The sequence below is a fragment of the Melitaea cinxia genome, chromosome 25, assembly GCF_905220565.1.
Source record: "Melitaea cinxia chromosome 25, ilMelCinx1.1, whole genome shotgun sequence".
NCBI lineage: Eukaryota > Metazoa > Arthropoda > Insecta > Lepidoptera > Nymphalidae > Melitaea > Melitaea cinxia.
In genome coordinates this window covers 832,659-853,403 of record NC_059418.1, presented here as the reverse complement: position 1 = coordinate 853,403, position 20,745 = coordinate 832,659, and the positions used below count along the sequence as shown (strand labels likewise).

The 20,745-nt window shown below is 35.7% G+C and overlaps 1 protein-coding gene across 1 annotated transcript; it reads left to right on the top strand.

Moving 5' to 3' along the window:
• Positions 1 to 1,856: 1,856 nt before the first annotated feature.
• On the top strand, positions 1,857 to 20,420 carry LOC123666136. Its single transcript, XM_045600343.1, has 8 exons — positions 1,857 to 2,054; positions 13,102 to 13,253; positions 14,928 to 15,094; positions 15,362 to 15,454; positions 16,740 to 16,842; positions 17,797 to 17,969; positions 19,262 to 19,387; positions 20,157 to 20,420. The coding sequence occupies exons 2-8, from the start codon at positions 13,106 to 13,108 to the stop codon at positions 20,349 to 20,351; spliced, it is 1,005 nt and encodes a 334-aa protein (XP_045456299.1). The 5' UTR covers positions 1,857 to 2,054; positions 13,102 to 13,105; the 3' UTR covers positions 20,352 to 20,420.
• The last annotated feature ends 325 nt before the right edge of the window (positions 20,421 to 20,745 follow it).

Here is a 20,745-nt window from a genome sequence, read left to right as displayed (position 1 = left end):
AAAATCAGTCAGATTATGGGATGGGGCCCTACTTTGCAATCGCAAGCATAGTTTATGCAAAATAACGGTGCTTTTGCACCGACTATATTATATAACAGACAGACAGACTATGAATTATATTTATGTCGAGAATAATTTTCTAAAAGTGTGTGTATCAGCTAAAACGACCACAACAAGAGTTTACTCCTTTAGATCAACTGTCTAAATAGTTACAAAAAAGGCTTACTAGTCTAAGAAAAAGATTTATACCATATCAAATTGTAAATAAGCGAATCAAATAACGCCATCTATCTATCTCAGATACTGTTATTAGAAAACGTAGTTACACCATAGATGATAGATGGCGTTACGAGAAATGCAACGAGGTCATTCGTTCAGTAAATTTTACTCCTCATATTTTTTTTATAACGAGGGCCTTAGGTACTTGAAAATCGATCCAATCAACTCAAAAATGGACTTATTTGAAATAAGAAAAAATATGAATTATTTAAATTACAAATAATACAGTTTACGGCTACATCTTTAAGATATAAGACTAGGCAGTAAAATAAATTTTTGTATTTCAATTTAATTTATCTTTTCTTGCTTTGAACACTAAAACCTACAGTTCCATGTTTATAAAAAAGGGCAATTTTTTAATTCTTTTTTTTTTATTATGTATCAAACATAGGCAAGAGTTTGTTACTTTACGGCCTTTATACTATTACTATAATAATCTAAACTAATATTATAAAGCGGGAGAGTTTGTTTGTTTAAGCGCGCTAATCTCAGGAAGTACAGGTTCGAATTGAAAGATTATTTTATGTTAAATAGTCTATTTACCAAGGAAAGTTATATGCTATAAAAACACGCTACGACCCATAGAAGTAATAAGAAATGTTTCCATTGAGTGCTCTGCTCAAACGGTCCAAGTTAGTCAAAAATTATATACGAGGGAATTGATCGCCATTTATAGGTCTAAAAAAGTCCATGACACCATGTCTATTTGTTAAGGTTAACTCATTATACTATTTTTATGGTAATCAAGTTTTAAGAATTAATGATTTTATAATTGTGTTTGCTGGCAAACGAAAAAGAATACCGACTTCAATTACATCGACAAGTAACACAACGTAGGTAGACGAAAAAATAATCAAGAAAAAACGCATTATTAAAGATTACTCCAAAAGTTGTAATCAGATCTCGATGAAATTTAAACGATAACACATAATAAACATCGGTTTTCGATTAAAATAAAAATCATCAAAATCAGTACACCCAGTAAAAATGTATGCGGATTTTCGAGGGTTCCCCTCGATTTCTCTGGGATCCCATCATCAGATCCTGGTTTCCTTATCATGGACACTTAGGATATCTTCTTTCCAACAAAAAATGAATTATCAAAATCGCTGAACATACATCATATATAATACGGTCGAATTGAGTAACCTCCTCCTTTTTTAAGGTCGGTTAAAAAAAGTAAATGGAAGTCTATACCCTTTCGAAATTTGAAAACTAGTTGATCTATTTACAAGATTTCATGGAAATTGATGTGTTTTTGTGTAGTAGTTTAGGTTAAAGGTTTGTAAGCATATTAATTAAAAACACAGTTTATTTTTGTATAAACGTGACCAGCTTAACTAAAGATTAGCATGTAAGCGATTAAAATGTTAATTTTATTCTATAAAGTCAATGACAACAAATATTAGGTATAATTATTCACATTTTTAAGTTTGGCCTTAATAGTGATGTCACTAGAAAGAAATAACCGTAACCTTGAGAATAGCTGTACGAAGGTAAATCAGGTGACGTCAGCGCTTTATTTTTGTCGATTTGTCGTCGGCTAGCCGACTAAATTAAAAAGACTATAAATTGTATAGTGTTACTCGTTTTCTACGTGTGTTTTTATTTGGTAGACTATTCGAATAGAATTCGCGCGATATGATTTCACTATTTGAATTGAAACAAAATAGTCGAAAAGACGCTTTTGAAGCGATTGTACTTAAAAAGTGTTTTGAATGTTTTTAACTAGTCTGTAGCAGTGTATTATACAGGAATTTACTGAGTAACAAATTGTAAGTACGATTCTTTATCATTAATAGTTTTTTCAATGAAATTATTGAAATAAAATTGCCATTAATTCTATATTTTAGTATTTTTTTTTTAATTTAAAATAACCTAAATATATATTTTATTATAGTTAAATAGCATTACTAAATAAAATATATTTAATTAAAAAAAATATGTTGACTTCAAAATCATACTCAATTATGTATAAATATGAAAAAGTGACATCACGTTTACGCTAACTATAAAATGCCCACGTAATTTTATTTGCTATTCATATTACGAACCAGCTTCGCGTGATTTGAAATGAAATGTCTAATTTCTCATTTTTATTTTTAATTGACTTCTAAAGGGGGAGGTTTTCAATTCGACTTTATTTTTTATGTGTATGTTACCTCATAAATTTATAATATTTTGATGGTTCTTTTTTTATTCGAAAGCCTGTGCATGGCATGATCCCATTTAAATTTCTTCGAGATCTGTTATGTACTTTTTGTGATAAACGGATCAGTGCGTATTTACTTGACTATTTTTTCGTCTACCTACGTTGTATTACTTGTCGATGTAATTGAAGTCGGTTTTTTTTTTCGTTTGCGAGAAAACACAATTATTATTGTTTAACAAATATAACTGTACAATTTCAATTTTAATAATTAAAATTTTCTACAAATCTCTCAAATTCAGGCATAGCCACAAGTTTAAATTATGTTATAATTATGTAGGTATGAATATCTGCAAATAAGTTTTATTTACAAGTTGGTTATCCTTACATGACAGTCATGTTGTTAGTTTGACTTCCGGGTATGCCTATTACCGCATCTTTACTTGTGAATTGAGTTTTAAGTGATTTATTTAAAATTCAGTTCATGTTAAAATCACACTCACATATATACATAAAATTATAAATATATTTACGAAAAAACATTGCAATACGAAGTCTGCGAGTCAGCATTTTTAAACGACTGTCAAAAAAGGCGGAGGCTCTCAATTCGATTGTATTTTTTTTATATAGGTACGTTAATTCAGAACTTTTGACTGGGTGGAACGATATCGATGAATTTTTTAAATTGAAATAGTTGGTACGTGTCGTGCCCCATTTTAACTTAATTGAGATCTGACAAGCGCTTTTTGAGTTATATCTAATAATGCGTATTTACTTTCCTTTCTTAATAAATAATCTACCATCGGATTTAAAAGAAAAAATTAAAAAAAAAAACAACTTTAAAAACATATTTAAAAAAAATTCTTTTTAGACCAAAATAATATAGAGATAGAATGTAATCGCCGCATTTATTAGTTTTATTATAATTATTATTATTCTTTAACCACTTGATATGATTTTTTTTTTTCTGTCCAATTATATTCACCTATTATTTATACAGCTTAATGTCATATTTTATATTAGTATATAATATCGTGTGTGCTTTAGTTTTATTACTTTAGAAAAACTGTGCACTGTAAAACTGTTAAAATAAATAAATAAATAAATAAATACTTGACTATTTTTTCATCGACCTACGTTGTATTATATTGTACCTCGTAACATTTCACTGTGTGTACCAATTTGAATGATTATTTTTTTGCTGATGCTCAAGCTGATGCTTGTTTTGTGGTCCTATTTATATTATATCGATATCGAACGAGTAATTTTTGAGTTATCTGTAATAATGCGGATTTAATTGACTACCTATTTTTCATCATTTCCCTAAATTGTACTTATCGATGTAATTGCAATCGGTTTTTTTTTTCGTGTGCGAGCAAGCACTATTATGACTAGTACATGTATGTGTGTTTTTATAATTAAAAGCTGTATTTTGTTTTTTTTTCTTTCTCTTTTCTTGTTTAATTTTTTTTCGTGTCATATTTTCACTGTGTTAGTTTTTTGTCTGTAAGCAATGTGTGTCACAAATAAATCTTTCACTTATTCCATTAATTATTTATGTTTACATTACATTATGTATTACGTAAAACACAGGTAGTTTGAATTACCTTATGTAGTAAAACAACCATTGCTAGATACGGACTGATAGCAGTCAAACGTTATTTTTTTTTATTCATCTTACATATTGTATTTTAAATTACTACACCTTAGGAACAGACGGCCGTGTGTGTATGTTAGACATATGTATATTTATGAAATATCGTATTTTTTTTTTGTTTATTTACATATCATTCATCATCAGGCGGGTTAGTGACCGCAGAGCTTGCTTTATTGCACTGAAGACGCTGCTGCCCGTCTTCGGCCTGAGTATTTCAAAGACAGCAGTTGCATCGTTATCCCGCCATCTGTCGGCTTTTTAAGTTCCAAGTTGGTAGTGGTTTTAGTGGTGGTAGTTTTGGTATTTACATATACGAAACGTATAGATAGGCGTTCGTCCTCGACGTTGCGATAATGACATCACGCCGATTCAATATTTATTTTAAACATTTTAAATTAGCATAAAGTTACGTAACTTGGTGATACTCGCGGTTTCACCTGCACAATGTATACATATCAAATTATATTTAACTGAAAGGCACAGCAGGAAATATCCTGCTCAAAATATGGAGCAGCCCGACTGGGGTTGCACCTCGACTTTACAAAAGACCACAGCTAAATAATACTGCTTTCAAGCAGTGTTGTGTTTCTGTTGGTGAGTAAGGTGACCAGAGCTTCTAGGGAATTAGGAATAGGGTCGGCAATGCGCTTGCGATGCTTGTAGCGTTGCTGGCGTCTATCGGTAATCGCTTACCATCTGGTGAGCTGTACGCTTGTTTATCGACCTAGTTGTATATTAAAAAAAACCACAGACACTATATACAATTTTTATTATATACTAGCCATGCCCGCGAGTTCGTCCGCGTGCAATTCAAAAAATATTGTACAGTTCGCAGAGTTACAAAATAAATTTATAAAATTAATTAAAAAAAAGTTATTTTGGTATTTTTATTTATTTGTATAGATATTGACATAAAGCATCAATCACAAAGAAGAAGTTGTTTAAGTTCAGTTGTAAACATAAAAGCCCTGTTATTTATAATGCGTACTTATTATTTTTAGTTTGAAAGTGTATACCTATATAACAAAACATACATTAACATACGTTATAGCCTGATGGTCATAGGCCTCTTTCCCTAAGTAGGAGAAGGATCAGAGCTTAATCCACACTCCAATGCGGCGGATATATTCCCTACTATGAGTAACAATCGCTATCTGGTGTACATGATAACAACCGGGACCGACGGCTTAACGTGCTCTTCGAGGCATGATGGGAAGACCCACAAGGACTAACAATCAGACCGGAAATAAATATTTGTATAAACACAAATATCCACTCCAAACGGAAATCGTCTCGAGGGCGACGGTGTTTAGGCGCCAGAACCACAAAGCCAGAACACACTATAACGGCCGTCATAGAGATTGTTATATGTCGAACACATCCGCCAACCCGAAGTGGAGCAGCGTGGTGGATTAAGCTCCGGCAGCCTATGCCCAGCAGTGGAATGTTACAAGCTGAATCAATTAATTCTATATGTATCGTCATTCCAGCCTATTGCAGTCCACTGCTGGACATAGGCCTCCACAAGTTTACGCCAAAAATAACGTGAACTCATGTGTTTTGCCCATAGTCACCACGCTGGGCAGGCGGGTTGGTGACCGCATGGCTGGCCTTGTCGCACCGAAGACGCTGCTGCCCGTCTTCGGCCTGTGTGTTTCAAAGCCAGCGGTTAGATGGTTATTCCGCCATCGGTCGGCTTCTTAAGTTCCAAGGTGGTAGTGGAACCTTGTTATCCCTTAGTCGCCTCTTACGACACCCACGGGAGAGGAAGTGGCTATATTCTTTGGTGCCGTAGCCACACAGCAATACTATATGTACAGGTACTACGGATTTCCACGCAGTATGTGTTTCCACAAAATGACAGCTTTAGTTATGGGCACGGACGTTAAACGCTGAATGAGGACAGAAAACCAGATCGGAAAAAAATATTTTTACGAATAAAATTTGTGTATTACATAATTAAGCGAATCTTCAAGGATGTAAAAACGCGTACGTCAACACGAAAAAAAATTACAGCCTCTTAAATCGCAATAACATCTAAGATAACATACCTAACGACATTAAAATGTGTGTTACGATCGTTTCACATGTGGCTGATAGTGCTATCTGAGGTATAACGGTATCTAACAGATACAATACAGATAAAAGTGATATGACTATTTGGAGGTTTCGTATTTTGATTTTTTTTTTTTATGAATTTAGTTTTTGTTTTTAATGGTATTGATTTTTATTTTGTCTGTATTACTATTATTTGTTATGTCTTTTTCTTAGAATTTTTCTTTTTGAGATAAAAGTGTCTGAGATTGAGTTATGTCCCAGATAAAAGTGTTTCTTTATTTCTATATACAAGTACTTACCGATAATTCCGACCCGGCGAACTTCCTACACGGTTCCTTCCTACGGCCACCAACCCTGCCCAGCGTGGTGACTACGGGCAACACACAGCTCGCGCCATTTTTGGCGCGAACTCGTGGAGGCCTATGTCCAGAAGTGGATTGCGATTGGCTGAAGTGTGTGTGTGAACTTCCTACCGCTTCAGAATTAAATTGAATAATTATTTATGTGTGTCAAAGTTCAGTTACATAAAATTAGCAGAAAACCAGAAACAATTAATAATTGTTTCTTTCTAAACAAACAAAAAAACCGACAACAAATTTACATCGACAAGTAATAAAAAGAGAACGCATATACGCATCACTAGGGATAATTAAAAAAGTGCTCGTCAGGTCTTGCTCAAACTTAAATAGGAGCACATACATATATAGCACTACCTTCCGAATAAAAAAGGATCACCAAAATCAATCCACTCGGTATAAAGTTACGAGGTAAGACGCGTAATAAAAACAACGGGTTGCACTCCGGTAGTGCCGGCAGAAGTGAAAAAATACAATAAAAATACAATATTCATTTATTGCGCTATCGTATACAAACATAACAATTTATATTAAACACGAACATTCGCGCAAGCAGATATTAGCAGGCGCAGGCATACATTTTTTGAATTTAAATTTTTCTGTGATCGGTAAAAAATGTTAAACTACCGTTTGGACACGTGACCTGATCGAAAATTCGTAAGACGGAGGAAGTGTGGACCGCGGCGCAGCGTAGGATAGGGAGTATCTCTTTCTACCGTGTCACGAAAATGTTAGCGTAGTGATCACAGTACTGGCTGTTGCGCTAGCGTTCGCGGGTTCGATCCCCGCTCAAGACAGACATTTGTATTGGCCACATAGATATGTATTGTGTGTTTCCGGACCCCCAACAAAGGAAAGCATTATACTGGGGACTGTTGAGTGTGATACGTTTAATTATTTATTTATTTATTATTTTTCGGAATCTCACATCCCTAATACGAGCTCTACAACTGCGACAAATTAAAATAGTCCAAGGTGCTAAAAGTTAAATCACGCCACTGTACGTAACAAGTAACCAACATCCATCCTCAGACAATTCCGCATGTATAATATATTAGTAAGATTCAGTAAAATAAATATAAAACTTGATACTCAGATACAAAGAGCGTGAGATTATTTTGTTTGGATGTTTTCCAACTACGATACGCTTTATTCGATGAACTATAGAAAATCAGAGCTAACATTAATATTATGAAACAAATTATTTGAAGAAATATATTTTTTAAAAAGTCGGTCAAGAACGAACAGAATGTATGCAAAATCACCATAGTTACCATACCGGCCTCCTTTGAAACAGCTGGACCTGTTTTTATGCAATTTTCTGTCCATATCGGGTAGGTCTGAGAATCGGCCAACATCTATTTTACATACCCCTAAGGGGGGGGGGGATTAAGGGGGGTTAATAACATATATGGCAAAACAACGTTTGCGGGGTCAGCTAGTCTATCTGAACACTTATAGTTTATATAGAAGAGTGCAGAATGCTAATATTTTTTTTAAAAATGCGTAAAAAATACATTAAAAGAAAAAAAAATTACACATACTACTATGTATTTGACTCACACACTTTTGTTTATTACTATATATGTATAGTCTTTCGGCAACAGAAACTTAATAATTTTCAAACTTATAATTTAATTATGGTCGAATTTCGACCACGGCCTAGATAAATTAGATAAAAATCTCTGTAACGTAAGGTACGCGAATAAAATCCGAGCGACTGCTCTGAAATGGGTAATTCTTTTTTTTTTTTTTTTATTGTCAGGACAGGGTTTGTATAAAAGAAAACTTGATAACATTATTATATTTACAAAAAAAAAGAACTGTGTGTGTCAGCTCCGACACGCGACTGTAGTTTACTCTTTAGATTAGCTTGATCTTTATTTATTTATTTAGATAACAGATTATAACACGTGGTTCAATAAGTCCCGAGACTAAGTACTAAAAAAAGGTCTTTTTTTATAAAATTAATTTTTATTCATCAACATAGTCTCCTCCAAGAGCGATACAGTCCCTCCAACGCTTTTCTAACTTTTCTATCCCATGTGTGTAGAACGATTTGTCTTTGGCTTCAAAATAAGCCTCCGTTGCTGCGATAACTTCACTATTTGAGCCAAATTTCTTACCCTAAAGCATTTTTTTGAGATATGCAAACAGCCAGTAATCGCTGGGGGCCAAGTCTGGCGAATAAGGGGGATGAGGAAGCAATTCGAAGCCCAATTCGTTAATTTTGGCCATCGTTCTCACGGACTTGTGACAAGGCGCGTTGTCCTGGTGAAACACCACTTTCTTTTTGTTCATGTGAGGCCGTTTATCCGCAACTTCGTACTTCAATCGCTCCAATAAGCACATGTAATAGTCACTATTTATATTTTGCCCCTTTTCAAGGTAGTCGATGAAAAGTATTCCATGCGCATCCCAAAATATAGACGCCATAACCTTACCGGCCGATTTCTGAGTCTTTGGACGCTTCGGGCGGCTTTCACTAGCCGCTCTCCACTCCGCTGCCTGCCGATTGGATTCCGAAGTGAAATGGTATATCCAGGTTTCATCCATTTTACATACCGACGTAAAAAATCCTTTTTATTATGATTCATCAGCGCCAAACATCGCTCTCAATCATTGATACGTTGTTCCTTTTGATTAGTTGTAAGCAAACGCGGCACCCACTTAGAAAAAAGCTTTTTCATGGCCAAATTTTTATGTAAAATAGTGAAAACACTACCAGCTGAAATCTTCACTATCTCGGCTATCTTTCGCACTTTTACCTTCCGATCTTCCAATACGATTTTGAGGACTTGGTTAATATTTTGTTGAGTCACTGCTTCATTTGGACGACCTGAGCGTTCCCCATCATTGGTGTCCATGCGACCGCGTTTGAAGTCGGCATACCACCGACAAATGGTTGCTTTAGAGGGAGCTGATCCTGCATAACATTTTATAAGCCATTGCTGTGCTTCAACGGTATTTTTTCCCATTAAAAAACATTGTTTTATCAACACGCGAATTTAGTTTTTTTCCATTGTATCAAAATTACAACCGTAGCGTCACTTAAATGTTTCAAAATCAATAATTTTATTGTTCCATTTTTAAAAATTTTACACATATTCTTGTATTGATAGCCAGTACTTTTTAAAAATCAAAAGAGTTTTTAATGTATGCGCCATTTCCAGGTTAGTCTCGGGACTTATTGAACGATCTAGTACATACAATTTTTATAATATAGCATAATAAAAGAGGCATATAGAACTAGACGTCATATAGTTTATCCATTATTACGGTGACTCAGATAGTATTTTTATAAAATTGGTTTTGAATTTATTTATTTTTTGACAGTGAAGATGTCGACGTTTTTAAAAAAAAATGTGTTATACGTATGAGGAAGTTTCAGTAAAAGCAATTTTTTTTAATAATATGATTGTGTTTACTCGCATACGAAAGAAAATTGATTTCGATTACAATATCCAGGGCATGACTGGACGTCGATTTTTCATTAGAATTTGCGAAATATTTAGCGTCAAATTTTAGCAAAATCTTATAATTGCATACGTCTGTTTGGACAATTGTACAAATAAGTCTGGAGTCTCATTCAAGGTTGAAGACTTCATATCTATACTAGTAGAGAAACGTGGTTTCACTCGCTAAAATATGTTAATAGCTAGTTGCTCGGGTAACTTCGTAACGCCGTGCTTTTTTTGGTGTTACCTCAGAACTTTTGACTGGGTGGACCCGATTTCGATGATTTTCTTTAATCGAAATTTAAGTTTAATCCAGATATAACAAGTACTTTTCGTGTTATATCTAATAATGCGTATTTACTTGACTATTTTTTCGTCGACTTCGCTTCGCTTCAGCCTGTAATATCCCACTACTGGGCATAGGCCTCTTTCCCCATGTAGAAGGATCAGAGCTTAATCCACCACGCTGCTCCAATGCGGGTTGGCGGGTATCACTTACGTCAGTTAAAACTTAACTATTTTTTCGTCTACTTACGTTGTATTACTTGTCGATATAATTGAAGTCGGTTTTTTTTTCGTTTGCCACTAGCCCGTTGGTGTAGTTTGTATTGACCCTGCTTTCTGCTTATATATATGTGTGTGTGTGTGTGTGTGTGTGTGTGTGTGTGTGTGTATTATTTATATGTATCTTTAACGAAGAAAAAAGTTAGCTATACCATTTGACTGTTACCTACAACACAAGCATTAAGTCGCTTACTAACGAACAGACGACCGTGTGTGTATGTTGTAACAAAACACACACATATAAATAAGGCAAAACATAAACTATGCAGACCTCATAATTATTGAAGTCTGACGTAATGCTTATATATTTGTACATAGTTAGTGACCCGTTGAACTTTTTAATATATACAAACGCTGTCTCGAAGTCTGTTTATTCGTGAAGGAATATAGAGAAAAGATTTGTATTTTTAACCGACTTCAATAAGTATGAGGTTCCTAATTTGACTGTATTTTTTTGTCTGGTCATATTTTTTTTGACAGCCATTTTTGTGTTTTTCTTTTTTTATATTAATTTCTAAACTGGTTCTTGTCGTGGGACCACCATTTAATTTTATCCAAGATCTGACTAGCACTCATTTTCATTTTCATTATAATTGTAACCTACATTGTTTTACTTGTCGATGTAAATATACAAAGTACACCCATTTAAAGGTTATGAGGTACCACACATAAAATACAGTCGAATTAAGAACCTCCTTTTATTTAAAGTTAGTTGACAAATAGTAGAGTTGTTATCTGTGGTTGTGATATAGGTCACTAGAGCCCGGTACGCGCCATTGTATCTGTCAAGTAACGGAGGTCTTTACTGAAATAAATCGTTAGATTCTAAGTGATTAACTTTGTGTTTTATTGATTAAATTAGAAGATCCCTAGAATATGTATATTGCTAACTGTGCCCCGCAATTTCCTCACTTTCTCACTCGCCTGAATTTGAGGGTAACAAAATATAATGAATAGAAGACGTTTGGTCATTTCATATCTATTTAGGATTTAATTAACGGTAAACACGGTTTTTTGATGAAATTCCAGGATAAAAAGTAACCTAATTGTTGCTCCAAAATATTCTTTTACGGTCCATAAAAATCGGTTTCACCGTTTCGAATATTAGCCCAAACAACAAGAAAGATACACAGAGACAAAAAACGAGTGTGCGTTACACGATTGAAGTAAAATTTTCTATCTTCACTAACTTATATCTCCCTTTCAACTTCCGTTCACCTCGCTGGATCACATTTTTCGTAACGCTCTTGGCATTTGCTAGCTTACTCGCCAAATCAAGCGTAAGAAAAGAAATATTACTACAATAATTGTATTTGCTCGCAAACGAAAAAAAAACCGACTTCAATTGCATCGACAAGTACAATACAACGTAGATCGACGAAAAAATAGTCAAGTAACTACGCGTTATCGTAGATTACTCAAAAAGTAGTTATCAGATCGCGATAAAATTTAAATGTGCACATGCTAAACATCAGCTTTCGATTAAATGAAAAATTATTAAAATCAGTACACCCAGTAAAAAGTAATGCGGATTTTCGACAGTTTCCCTCGAGTTATCTGGGATCCCATCATCAAATTCTGGTTTCCTTATCATGGTACCTAACTAGGGTCTCCTTTCCAACAAAAAAAGAATTATCAAAATCGGTACATCCAGTAAAAAGTTATGTGGTATAATACAACGTAGGTCGACGAAAAAAGCGTCAAGTAAAAACGCATTATTAGATATAACTTGAAAAGTAGTTGTTAGATTTTAAATAAATTTAAATAAGACCAAATGACACACACCACCTTTTGATTAAAAATTTTTTTGTCGGAATCGGTCCACCGAGTCAAAAGTTCTGAAGTCACATACATAAAAAAATAATGCATTCGAATTGAGAACCTCCTCCTTTTTTGGAGGTCGGTTAAAAATAATGGTAACTTTCGTAGAATAAAGTGTTCATAGTAAGCGTGAAAGTTGAAAAACCCAATACAAATATTATCTATTAATTATTAATATTTTATTAAGTTGGTATATTTTTATTATTCTTCTATTCCTGCACTACTTTGCCTCGCGTTCACATCATCTCTCACTACAAATTTTAAGAATCGCACTTGAAATAATAGCGCTGTGTGGCTACGGCAATAAGAATATAGCCACCCCCTTCTCTTCCTCTGGGTGTCGTAAGAGACGACTAAGGGATAAAACAGTTCCACTACCACCTTGGAACTTAAAAAGCCGATCGATGGCGGGATAACCATCCAACTGCTGGCATTGAAATACACAGGCCGAAGACGGGCAGCAGCGTCTTCGATGCGGCAAAGCCAGCCCTGCGGTCACCAACCCGCCTGCCCAGCGTGGTGACTATAGGCAAAACACATGAGTTCATGCCCCTTTTGGCCCGAACTTATGGAGGCCTATGTCCAGCAGTGGACTGCGTTAGGCTGAAATGATGATGATGATGACTTGAAATAAAATATGCACTTGAAAAAGCTCGGTTATTTTGAAATCACAGACAGACACTTCAATATTATGTATAGATAATATGGTCTCCCTTATCTAATGTGACTACTCCAAACAAATATAATTTAAAATTTCAGAAACATGGGCAAAGACGAGAAGACCTCCCAGTTCAGTTTCAAGGACAAAGAAAAGGCGGAAGAAACACTGAAGATGTTAGAGGACCACGACCCCAACTACAGAAGACTGACCGTCAGAGGACTCCTGGGGAGGGCGAAGAGGGTTCTGTCAAGTGAGTGTCTTTTTGGAGTTTACTAATTAACAATTTAGTTAACTGAGGTAGTTCAAAGCAGGAAATTTCCTGCTCAAAATATAGATCAGCCCGACGGGGGTAGCACCTCGACCTTATAGAAGATTACATCTAAATAATACTGTTTCCGCGTTGTGTTTCTGCTGGTGAATAAGGTGACCAGACCTCCTGGGGGGAATTGGGGATAGGGTCGGCAACGTGTTAGTAATTTTTCTGGTGTTGCAAACGTCTATAAGCTACGGTAATCGCGTACCATCAGGTGAGCCGTACGCTTGTTTGCTGACCTAGTTGTATAAAAAAAGCATGCGATACAGTTAGTAGAGATTGAGACTGAGAATGAGAGTTTACAGCGCTCTTAGCTATGGCGAGATAGAGGTATAACAGTATACAGCGTTGTACCAACACGTATAATAAGTGTCAACTTATGTTTTGATTTTAGAGTTATACTGTTTTAATTACTTATAATAGGATTCATTTTAAGTTTTTTTATAGTCTTTCAATGTCAGGGTGAACGTACAGAAGGTAACTTTAGTCGTTTATTCAAGCTGACATATACACTATTTTTAACCGACTTCCAAAAAAGGAGGAGGTTCTCAATTCGACTGTATTTTTTTTTTTTTTTTTTTTTTTTTTTTTTTTTATGTATGTTACCTCTGAACTTTTGACCGGGTAGACCGATTTCGACAAATTTTGTTTTAATCGAAAGGTGGTGTGTGCCAATTGGTCCCATTTAAATTTATTTGAGATCTAACAACTACTTTTCGAGTTATATCTAATAATGCGTTTTTACTTGACGCTTTTTTCGTCGACCTACGTTGTATTATACCGCATAACTTTCTACTAGATGTACCGATTTTGATATTTCTTTTTTTGTTGGAAAGGGGATATCCCTAGTTTGGTGCCATGATAAGGAAACCAGGATCTGATGATGGGATCCTAGAGAAATCGAGGGAAACTCTCGAAAACCCGCAATAACTTTTTACTGGGTGTACCGATTTTGATAATTTTTAATTTAATCGAAAGCTGATGTTTATCATGTGGTCACATATAAATTTTATTGAGATCTAATAACTACTTTTTGAGTAATCTTTGATAACGCGTAGTTGCTTGACTATTTTTTCGTCGATCTATGTTGTATTACTTGTCGATGTAATTGAAGTCGGTTTTTTTTCGTTTGTGAGCAAACACAATTATTATGGTACTAGAATAGCAAAAATGCATACCCAACCGCCTTCAGAGCGATATCAGGACCTTATCCCCGCTGTCGATACAGCTGATCAACAGGAGATTTGGCTGCCTTACTCACCGCACTGCTTGAAAGCAGTATTATTTTAAGTTATGATCTTTTGTAAAGTTGAGGCACTTTCCTACTTAGGCGGCTTCAAACAATGAGGAGAATTTTCAATGATATTTTATGCTAGGAGCTCCTTAAGAGGGTTGGAGGTAGTATCTGTATAGTACTTGAAATACGTATGGTATTGCAATTATCCATATTCTAGGGTAGCCGCTTACAATCAGAAAAATCGAACTTGTTCAGAATCTCCTTACCCCTTCCTTTAGCATTCTCATATGAAGTCACAGAAAAAAGTATAGTGGTTGCTACAATATTGATTTTTAGAGAAATGCGCTTACCATTTCTTCTTTTTTCAATTCTAGTAACAAAAGCAGAAGACAAAATAAAAAACATAAAAGAGGCGATCCAAGTTTTCGAGGACTGGCTTGCTGACTTAGAAAAGAGTAAAGAGGAAAAAGAAGGAGGCGATAAGAAGAAGAAGGAAAAAGAAAAAGCAGAGAAAGAAAAGAAACCCAAGGATGATGATGAGGTGAGTTAATTTTTTGTACCACTAAGTTTATCGTAGCCTATAGACGCCTGCAACACCAGAAACATCGCTAGCGCGTTGCCGACCATACCCACGGCCCTTTCTCTATGAGCTCTGGCCACCTTGCTTGAAAGCAGTATTATTTAGCTGTGATCTTCTATAGGGTCGAGGTACTTTCCCAGTCAGACGACTCCAAATTTCGAACAGGATATTTCCTGCTATGCTATACCTCAATCTCTTTTTGTGACTTAATTTTCTTACTATCCTCAGGGCTCTAGTTCAGATGTGGAAATGGACGAGTCTCCTAAAGAAAAGAAGGAACTGCCCCCCGACACCGTACCGGGACTAGGATTTAAGGATAAGGTAAGCTATATAAACATTTATACATTGTTAAGTGGCTAGGCGTTGATTTGCACCTAGGATGTTATAAATTAGCAAGTTGAAATGGCAGTGGGCTGGTCATCTGTGTAGCAGGACCGATGGCCACTGGAGTGAAGATAGTGTGTTGGCAAGCTTTCCAGTAGGCCAACTAGCTCCTGTGCCGTTATTTCCTACCCTATAGCCAAGCTCTTCAACATTCAATACAGACAACTCTCAAGCGTCGTCCAGACATTCGCTCAACATAATGAAATTAATTTAACAAACATATAACTCAGTAAATTCTGAAGCGTTGTCTCCCAGTGGTTAAAATTCGACCAGAATTAATTAGAATTGTATGTTTGAGCATTATTAAGGTTCTGTTGTCAAAGACTTCTGTAATAATAAACAAAAGAGTATATATGCGTGTGTGTGTCAAATACATGGCAGTGTGTGTAATGTTTTTTTATTGATTAAAAAAATTTTATGCGTAATTTAAAAAAATATTAGCATTCTGCACTCCTTCTCTATATAAACTACTAGCTGACCCCGCAAACGTTGTTTTGCCATATTATATGCTATTAACCTCCCTTAACTCCCCCCCCCCCCTCTTATAACTTAGCTGTATGAAAAATTGATGTTGGCCGATTCTCAGACCTACCCAATATGCACACAAAATTTCATAGAAATCAATCCAGCCGTTTCAGAGGACTATAGTATCTAACACTGTGACACGAGCATTTTATATATAAGACTAGGTGACTCGGCAACCGTTGTCTTGTCGCTAAACGCTATTTAAAAAAAGGGGTTGATCGCAGAGGGTTGAAAATTTAAGGTTGTATGTATTTTTTAATGTTGTATCATAAAAAAAATAAAAAAAATAATGTATATAAAAATTAAAAAAAAAATTAGGGGTGGACTACCCTTAACATTTAGGGAGATGAAAAATGGATGTTGTTCGATTTTCAAACCTGCCCAATATGCACACAAAATTTAATGAGAATCGAAGCCGTTTCGGAGGAGTTTAACAACAAACACCGCGACACGAGAATTTTATATATTAGATTTTTCACTGAATTTTTTGTTCAATAACAATAAAATATGGCCTATGTCTCTCCTGAATAGTGTAGCTTTCTGTTAGTGAAAGAATTTCCGTGATCGGACCAGTATTTGCGAAGATTACCCCCTACATACAAACAAAGTTAGAAACTTTACCTCTTTATAATATTAGTATAGATAAGTATGCGATATTTCATATTCACGATGAATATATAGATTAATTTAATTTCAGGAAACAGCGGAAAACACATTAAAGGAATTAGAAGGAAGGGATCCCGATTACCAGAAGTTGGCCATCAAAGGTCTAATCGGTCGAGCGAAGAGAGTTCTAACATGTGAGTTAGCTTATACTAGTCGTTGCTAGGGCTTGTAGGAATAGTAGGGTGAAAGCTAAGTTGTTCTGAATTAAATATTTTTTGGGTAAAATTAAGGAATATGTGTCCAAACTTCTGCATACATATATGATCAATTTATGATATTGAAGAAACTATGAACTGACTCTGTCTGTAACGTCCCACTGCCGGAGTAAGACCTCTGTGTCCATATAGGAGAAAAGCACAATCGCATTCATCCTGTAATATCCCACTGCTGGGCTTAGATCTCTTTCTGCTGAAGAAGGATAGGAGCTTTTTCCACCACGCTGCTTCACTGCTGGTTGGTGGATTTGTTCCCTACTACGAGTAACGATAACGATCAGAGTGCCTAGTGCGAGTTTTGTTTAATCCGTCTCGCAGTAACGGGCGTAAATTTTAACTTCACTTTGTATGGGAAATTCGGGATTTCAATCTAGTTCTCGCGTTTACCGCTAGATGGCTCTGTATCGATTGTATCGTATACTATTTTTTATCGTCTAGGCTGTACAGTTTAAATTCCCATACAAAATAATCTTCACGTATAAACGCGTTTCTGTCATGTTTCTGTGAATAAAACTCGCACTAGGCACTCTGGTGTATATCATAACAACCAGGATCGACGGCTTAACGTGCTCTCCGAATCACGGTGGGGAGACCCATAATGACAAACATCCAAACCGGAAGAAGAAGCAAATATCAATCCCGAGCGAGAATCGAACCCGCAAACCGACAGCGTTTTAGGGACTACTAGCACTTACTACACATTACTGCTCCAATGCTGGTTGGCGGGTACTATTCATATAACGAGTAATGAGATAACAACCTGAACTGAAAGCGTTACGCACTATTCGAGCAAGGGGGAGGGGGGATCCACGCCTCACATTTTACTAAATTAGCGGAGCAGAGAAATTTCGAAACGAACTTTTCCATTTCCAGGCACTCGCGACGAAACCAAACTGTCCAATATAAATGAAGCGATCCAAATCTTCGACAAGTTTCTTGATGACTTCGATTCCATGCACCTCAGTAAACAAAACAACCCGTACATCAGCCTCGGCGTTGTCCGGACCTGTGTTGAATTAGCTGGTGATGATATTACCGAGGAGCAGGTGAGGTCGCGGGAGTAGAGTAGTGTATTTGAGTAGATTTTTAGGTTTATGATCTGGATTTGAGAAGTTGAGAGGATCCGAAAGACTATGGGATACAAAACAGGAATTCGAAGTGCTTAAATCAGGAATTATTATAGCCCTTATGTTACTAGGTCGGCAAACAAGCGTACGGCTCACCTGATGGTAAGTGATTACCGTAGCTTATAGACGCCTACAAAACAAAAAGCACCGTAAGCGCGTTGCTGACTCTGTCCCCAACCCCAGGAGCTCTGGACACCTTACTCACCACAGGAATACAACACTGCTTGAAAACAGTATTATTTAGCTGTGATCTTCTGTAAGGTTGAGGTACTATCCCAAACGGGCTTTTAGTCGAGATACCCATTTTTCTAATACGAACTGACACCTCAGACCCCCATAGACTAATTATTTTAAAAATCCTATCTTTAGTTTTTTCCTACTTCTGCAAAATACTTACCAGATTCAGAAATTCGATCACGACATAAAGTCTCCATGAGATGTCATAGAGGGTCGATAATAAGGGGATGTAAGGGGTCAAAAACGACCACTTTGGAAATACATAGCTCAGGGCAAGGTAGTAAGGGACCAAAGTATACTTGAACCTGACAACTCTTTCCTCAATTTTGCTCAACTGTGGGACTAAAGCTGTCACAATATTAAACGACCTAAGCACCCTCCAAGTTTGACTGACCATTTCCAAAGATCATGTATTTTTAACCGACTTCCAAAAAAGGAGGAGGTTCTCAATTCGACTGTATTTTTTTTTGTGTATGTTACATCAGAACTTTTGACCGGGTGGACTGATTTCGACAATTTTTTTTTAATTAAAAGGTGGTGTATGTCAATTGGTCCCATTTTAATTTATTTGAGATCTAACAACTACTTTTCGAGTTATATCTAATAATGCGTTTTTACTTGACGCTTTTTTCGTCGACCTACGTTGTATTATACCGAATAACTTTCTATTGGATGTACCGATTTTGATAATTCTTTTTTTTTTGTTGGAAATGAGATATCCCTAGCTTAGTACCAGGATCTGATGATGGGATCCCAGAGAAATCGAGGGAAACTCTCGAAAATCCGCATAACTTTTTACTGGGTGTACCGATTTTGACTATTTTTTCGTCGATCTACGTTGTATTACTCGTCGATGAAATTGAAGTCGGTTTTTTTTTTCGTTTGTGAGAAAACACAATTATTTACACAAATCTTTCATTACCTGGAAATTAATTTACAAAATTCTATCACTAAGTGAATAATAATTGTTATAGAAATCCTTCATCGCCGCATATACATCGGTGCGCGGCGAGTACAAGCGTCTTCGGACAGTTCAAAGTGGTTCCGGGAAGACCTGGGACATCGTCAGGAACAGCGCCCTTAAGGAGCTCAAGGAAAAGGTATTATAATCTTATGATGAGGCCCCCTTTATTGAGCAGAGCTAAGGTCTTTTTTTATTGAGGACTACGGCCTCTTTTTCCTAGAAACTTAGGGCTTAGTGTGTGTTAGCTTTGGATCAGAATCTGGAGGATAAGGAGCTTTTCTTTAGGGTGCTAAGGTTTTAGGTTTTGAAGCCCAGGACCCAATGTATTGTATTCTATATTTCCTAATAGTATAGTATCTGAGTGCTAAGGACTTTTTGCTTGGGGGGGGGGGGGGTTAATAATCTGCGTTCAAAATAACAATAAAAGTAAATTTTGGGAAAATCAGTTTCATTAAAAAAGCTTCTAGCTTGTATCAAAAATTATCTAAGAGAGTTTGAGGGTAGTAAGACAGAAATAAAGTCTAGAATAAGCAATTAAATTTAAAATAACACCAAAGTCAAGGCTAATTCTTTCGTCTTATAATAATTTTTTCCTTAAATTGACATTTACTTCAAGTGAAATATTTCTGAAGTAAAACTTCTTTACGCTCTTTACTCTCTTTGACTTGGGGATTAAGTTGTTAAATGCGTGACGAGAGCGTTACGAAAAGTGTGATCGGGTGAGGCGAGCGGAAGTTGAGAGGAGATATAAGTTAGTGGAGATAGAAAGAGAGAGTGTGTGGGAGCTAAATAAGTCTTACTGCAGTCGTGTGGTCTAAGGCAAACTCGTTTTTTACATTCATCGGCGTGTGTCATATTGTATTTTAAAACAAAAATAGTCTAAAGACGTGCTTTAATTTTTCCAGCATTCAGAAGCCAAACTTTTTAATGACAAAGATGAACCAACGCCCGAACATCTGGAAATGCTGCTCTGGGCGTATTCTCCAGAAGCAGCGAAAGTCAAGAAAGTTATAAAAGAGACTAGCGTTGAAAAAGAAGTAAACAGAAAGAGAAGGAGCAGCGCCAAAGAAGAGTCGCCAAGCAAGAAGACGAAGGAATGATTTATGTGATATTATGAAGTTGTAAGCATTTATTGATATTATATTAATAAATATATGTATACAAATTTATTGTTTTGTTTTTTTTTTGCTAAAACTATTTTATATCTGTGACTTATAGAGTAATAACTCCAGTTCTAAAAGGTGGATATAGTCAAGCGGCAGTTTAGACACGGGAATTGTAGAAGCGAATTGCGATTGTAAAAAAAACTTATTTTTTTTAATAATTATCACACTGGCGGTTGATAACATTATCTGACCAAAAAAAATAACTCTTCCGAAAGTATGAAAAAAGCTTAATATTTCATAAATCTGCTAAACAATAAGTCTTTATAACTCTGTAAAACTCTGAAATTTCAGACTTTATTTCGGAGTCCGAAGTTATTCTTTTAAAAGT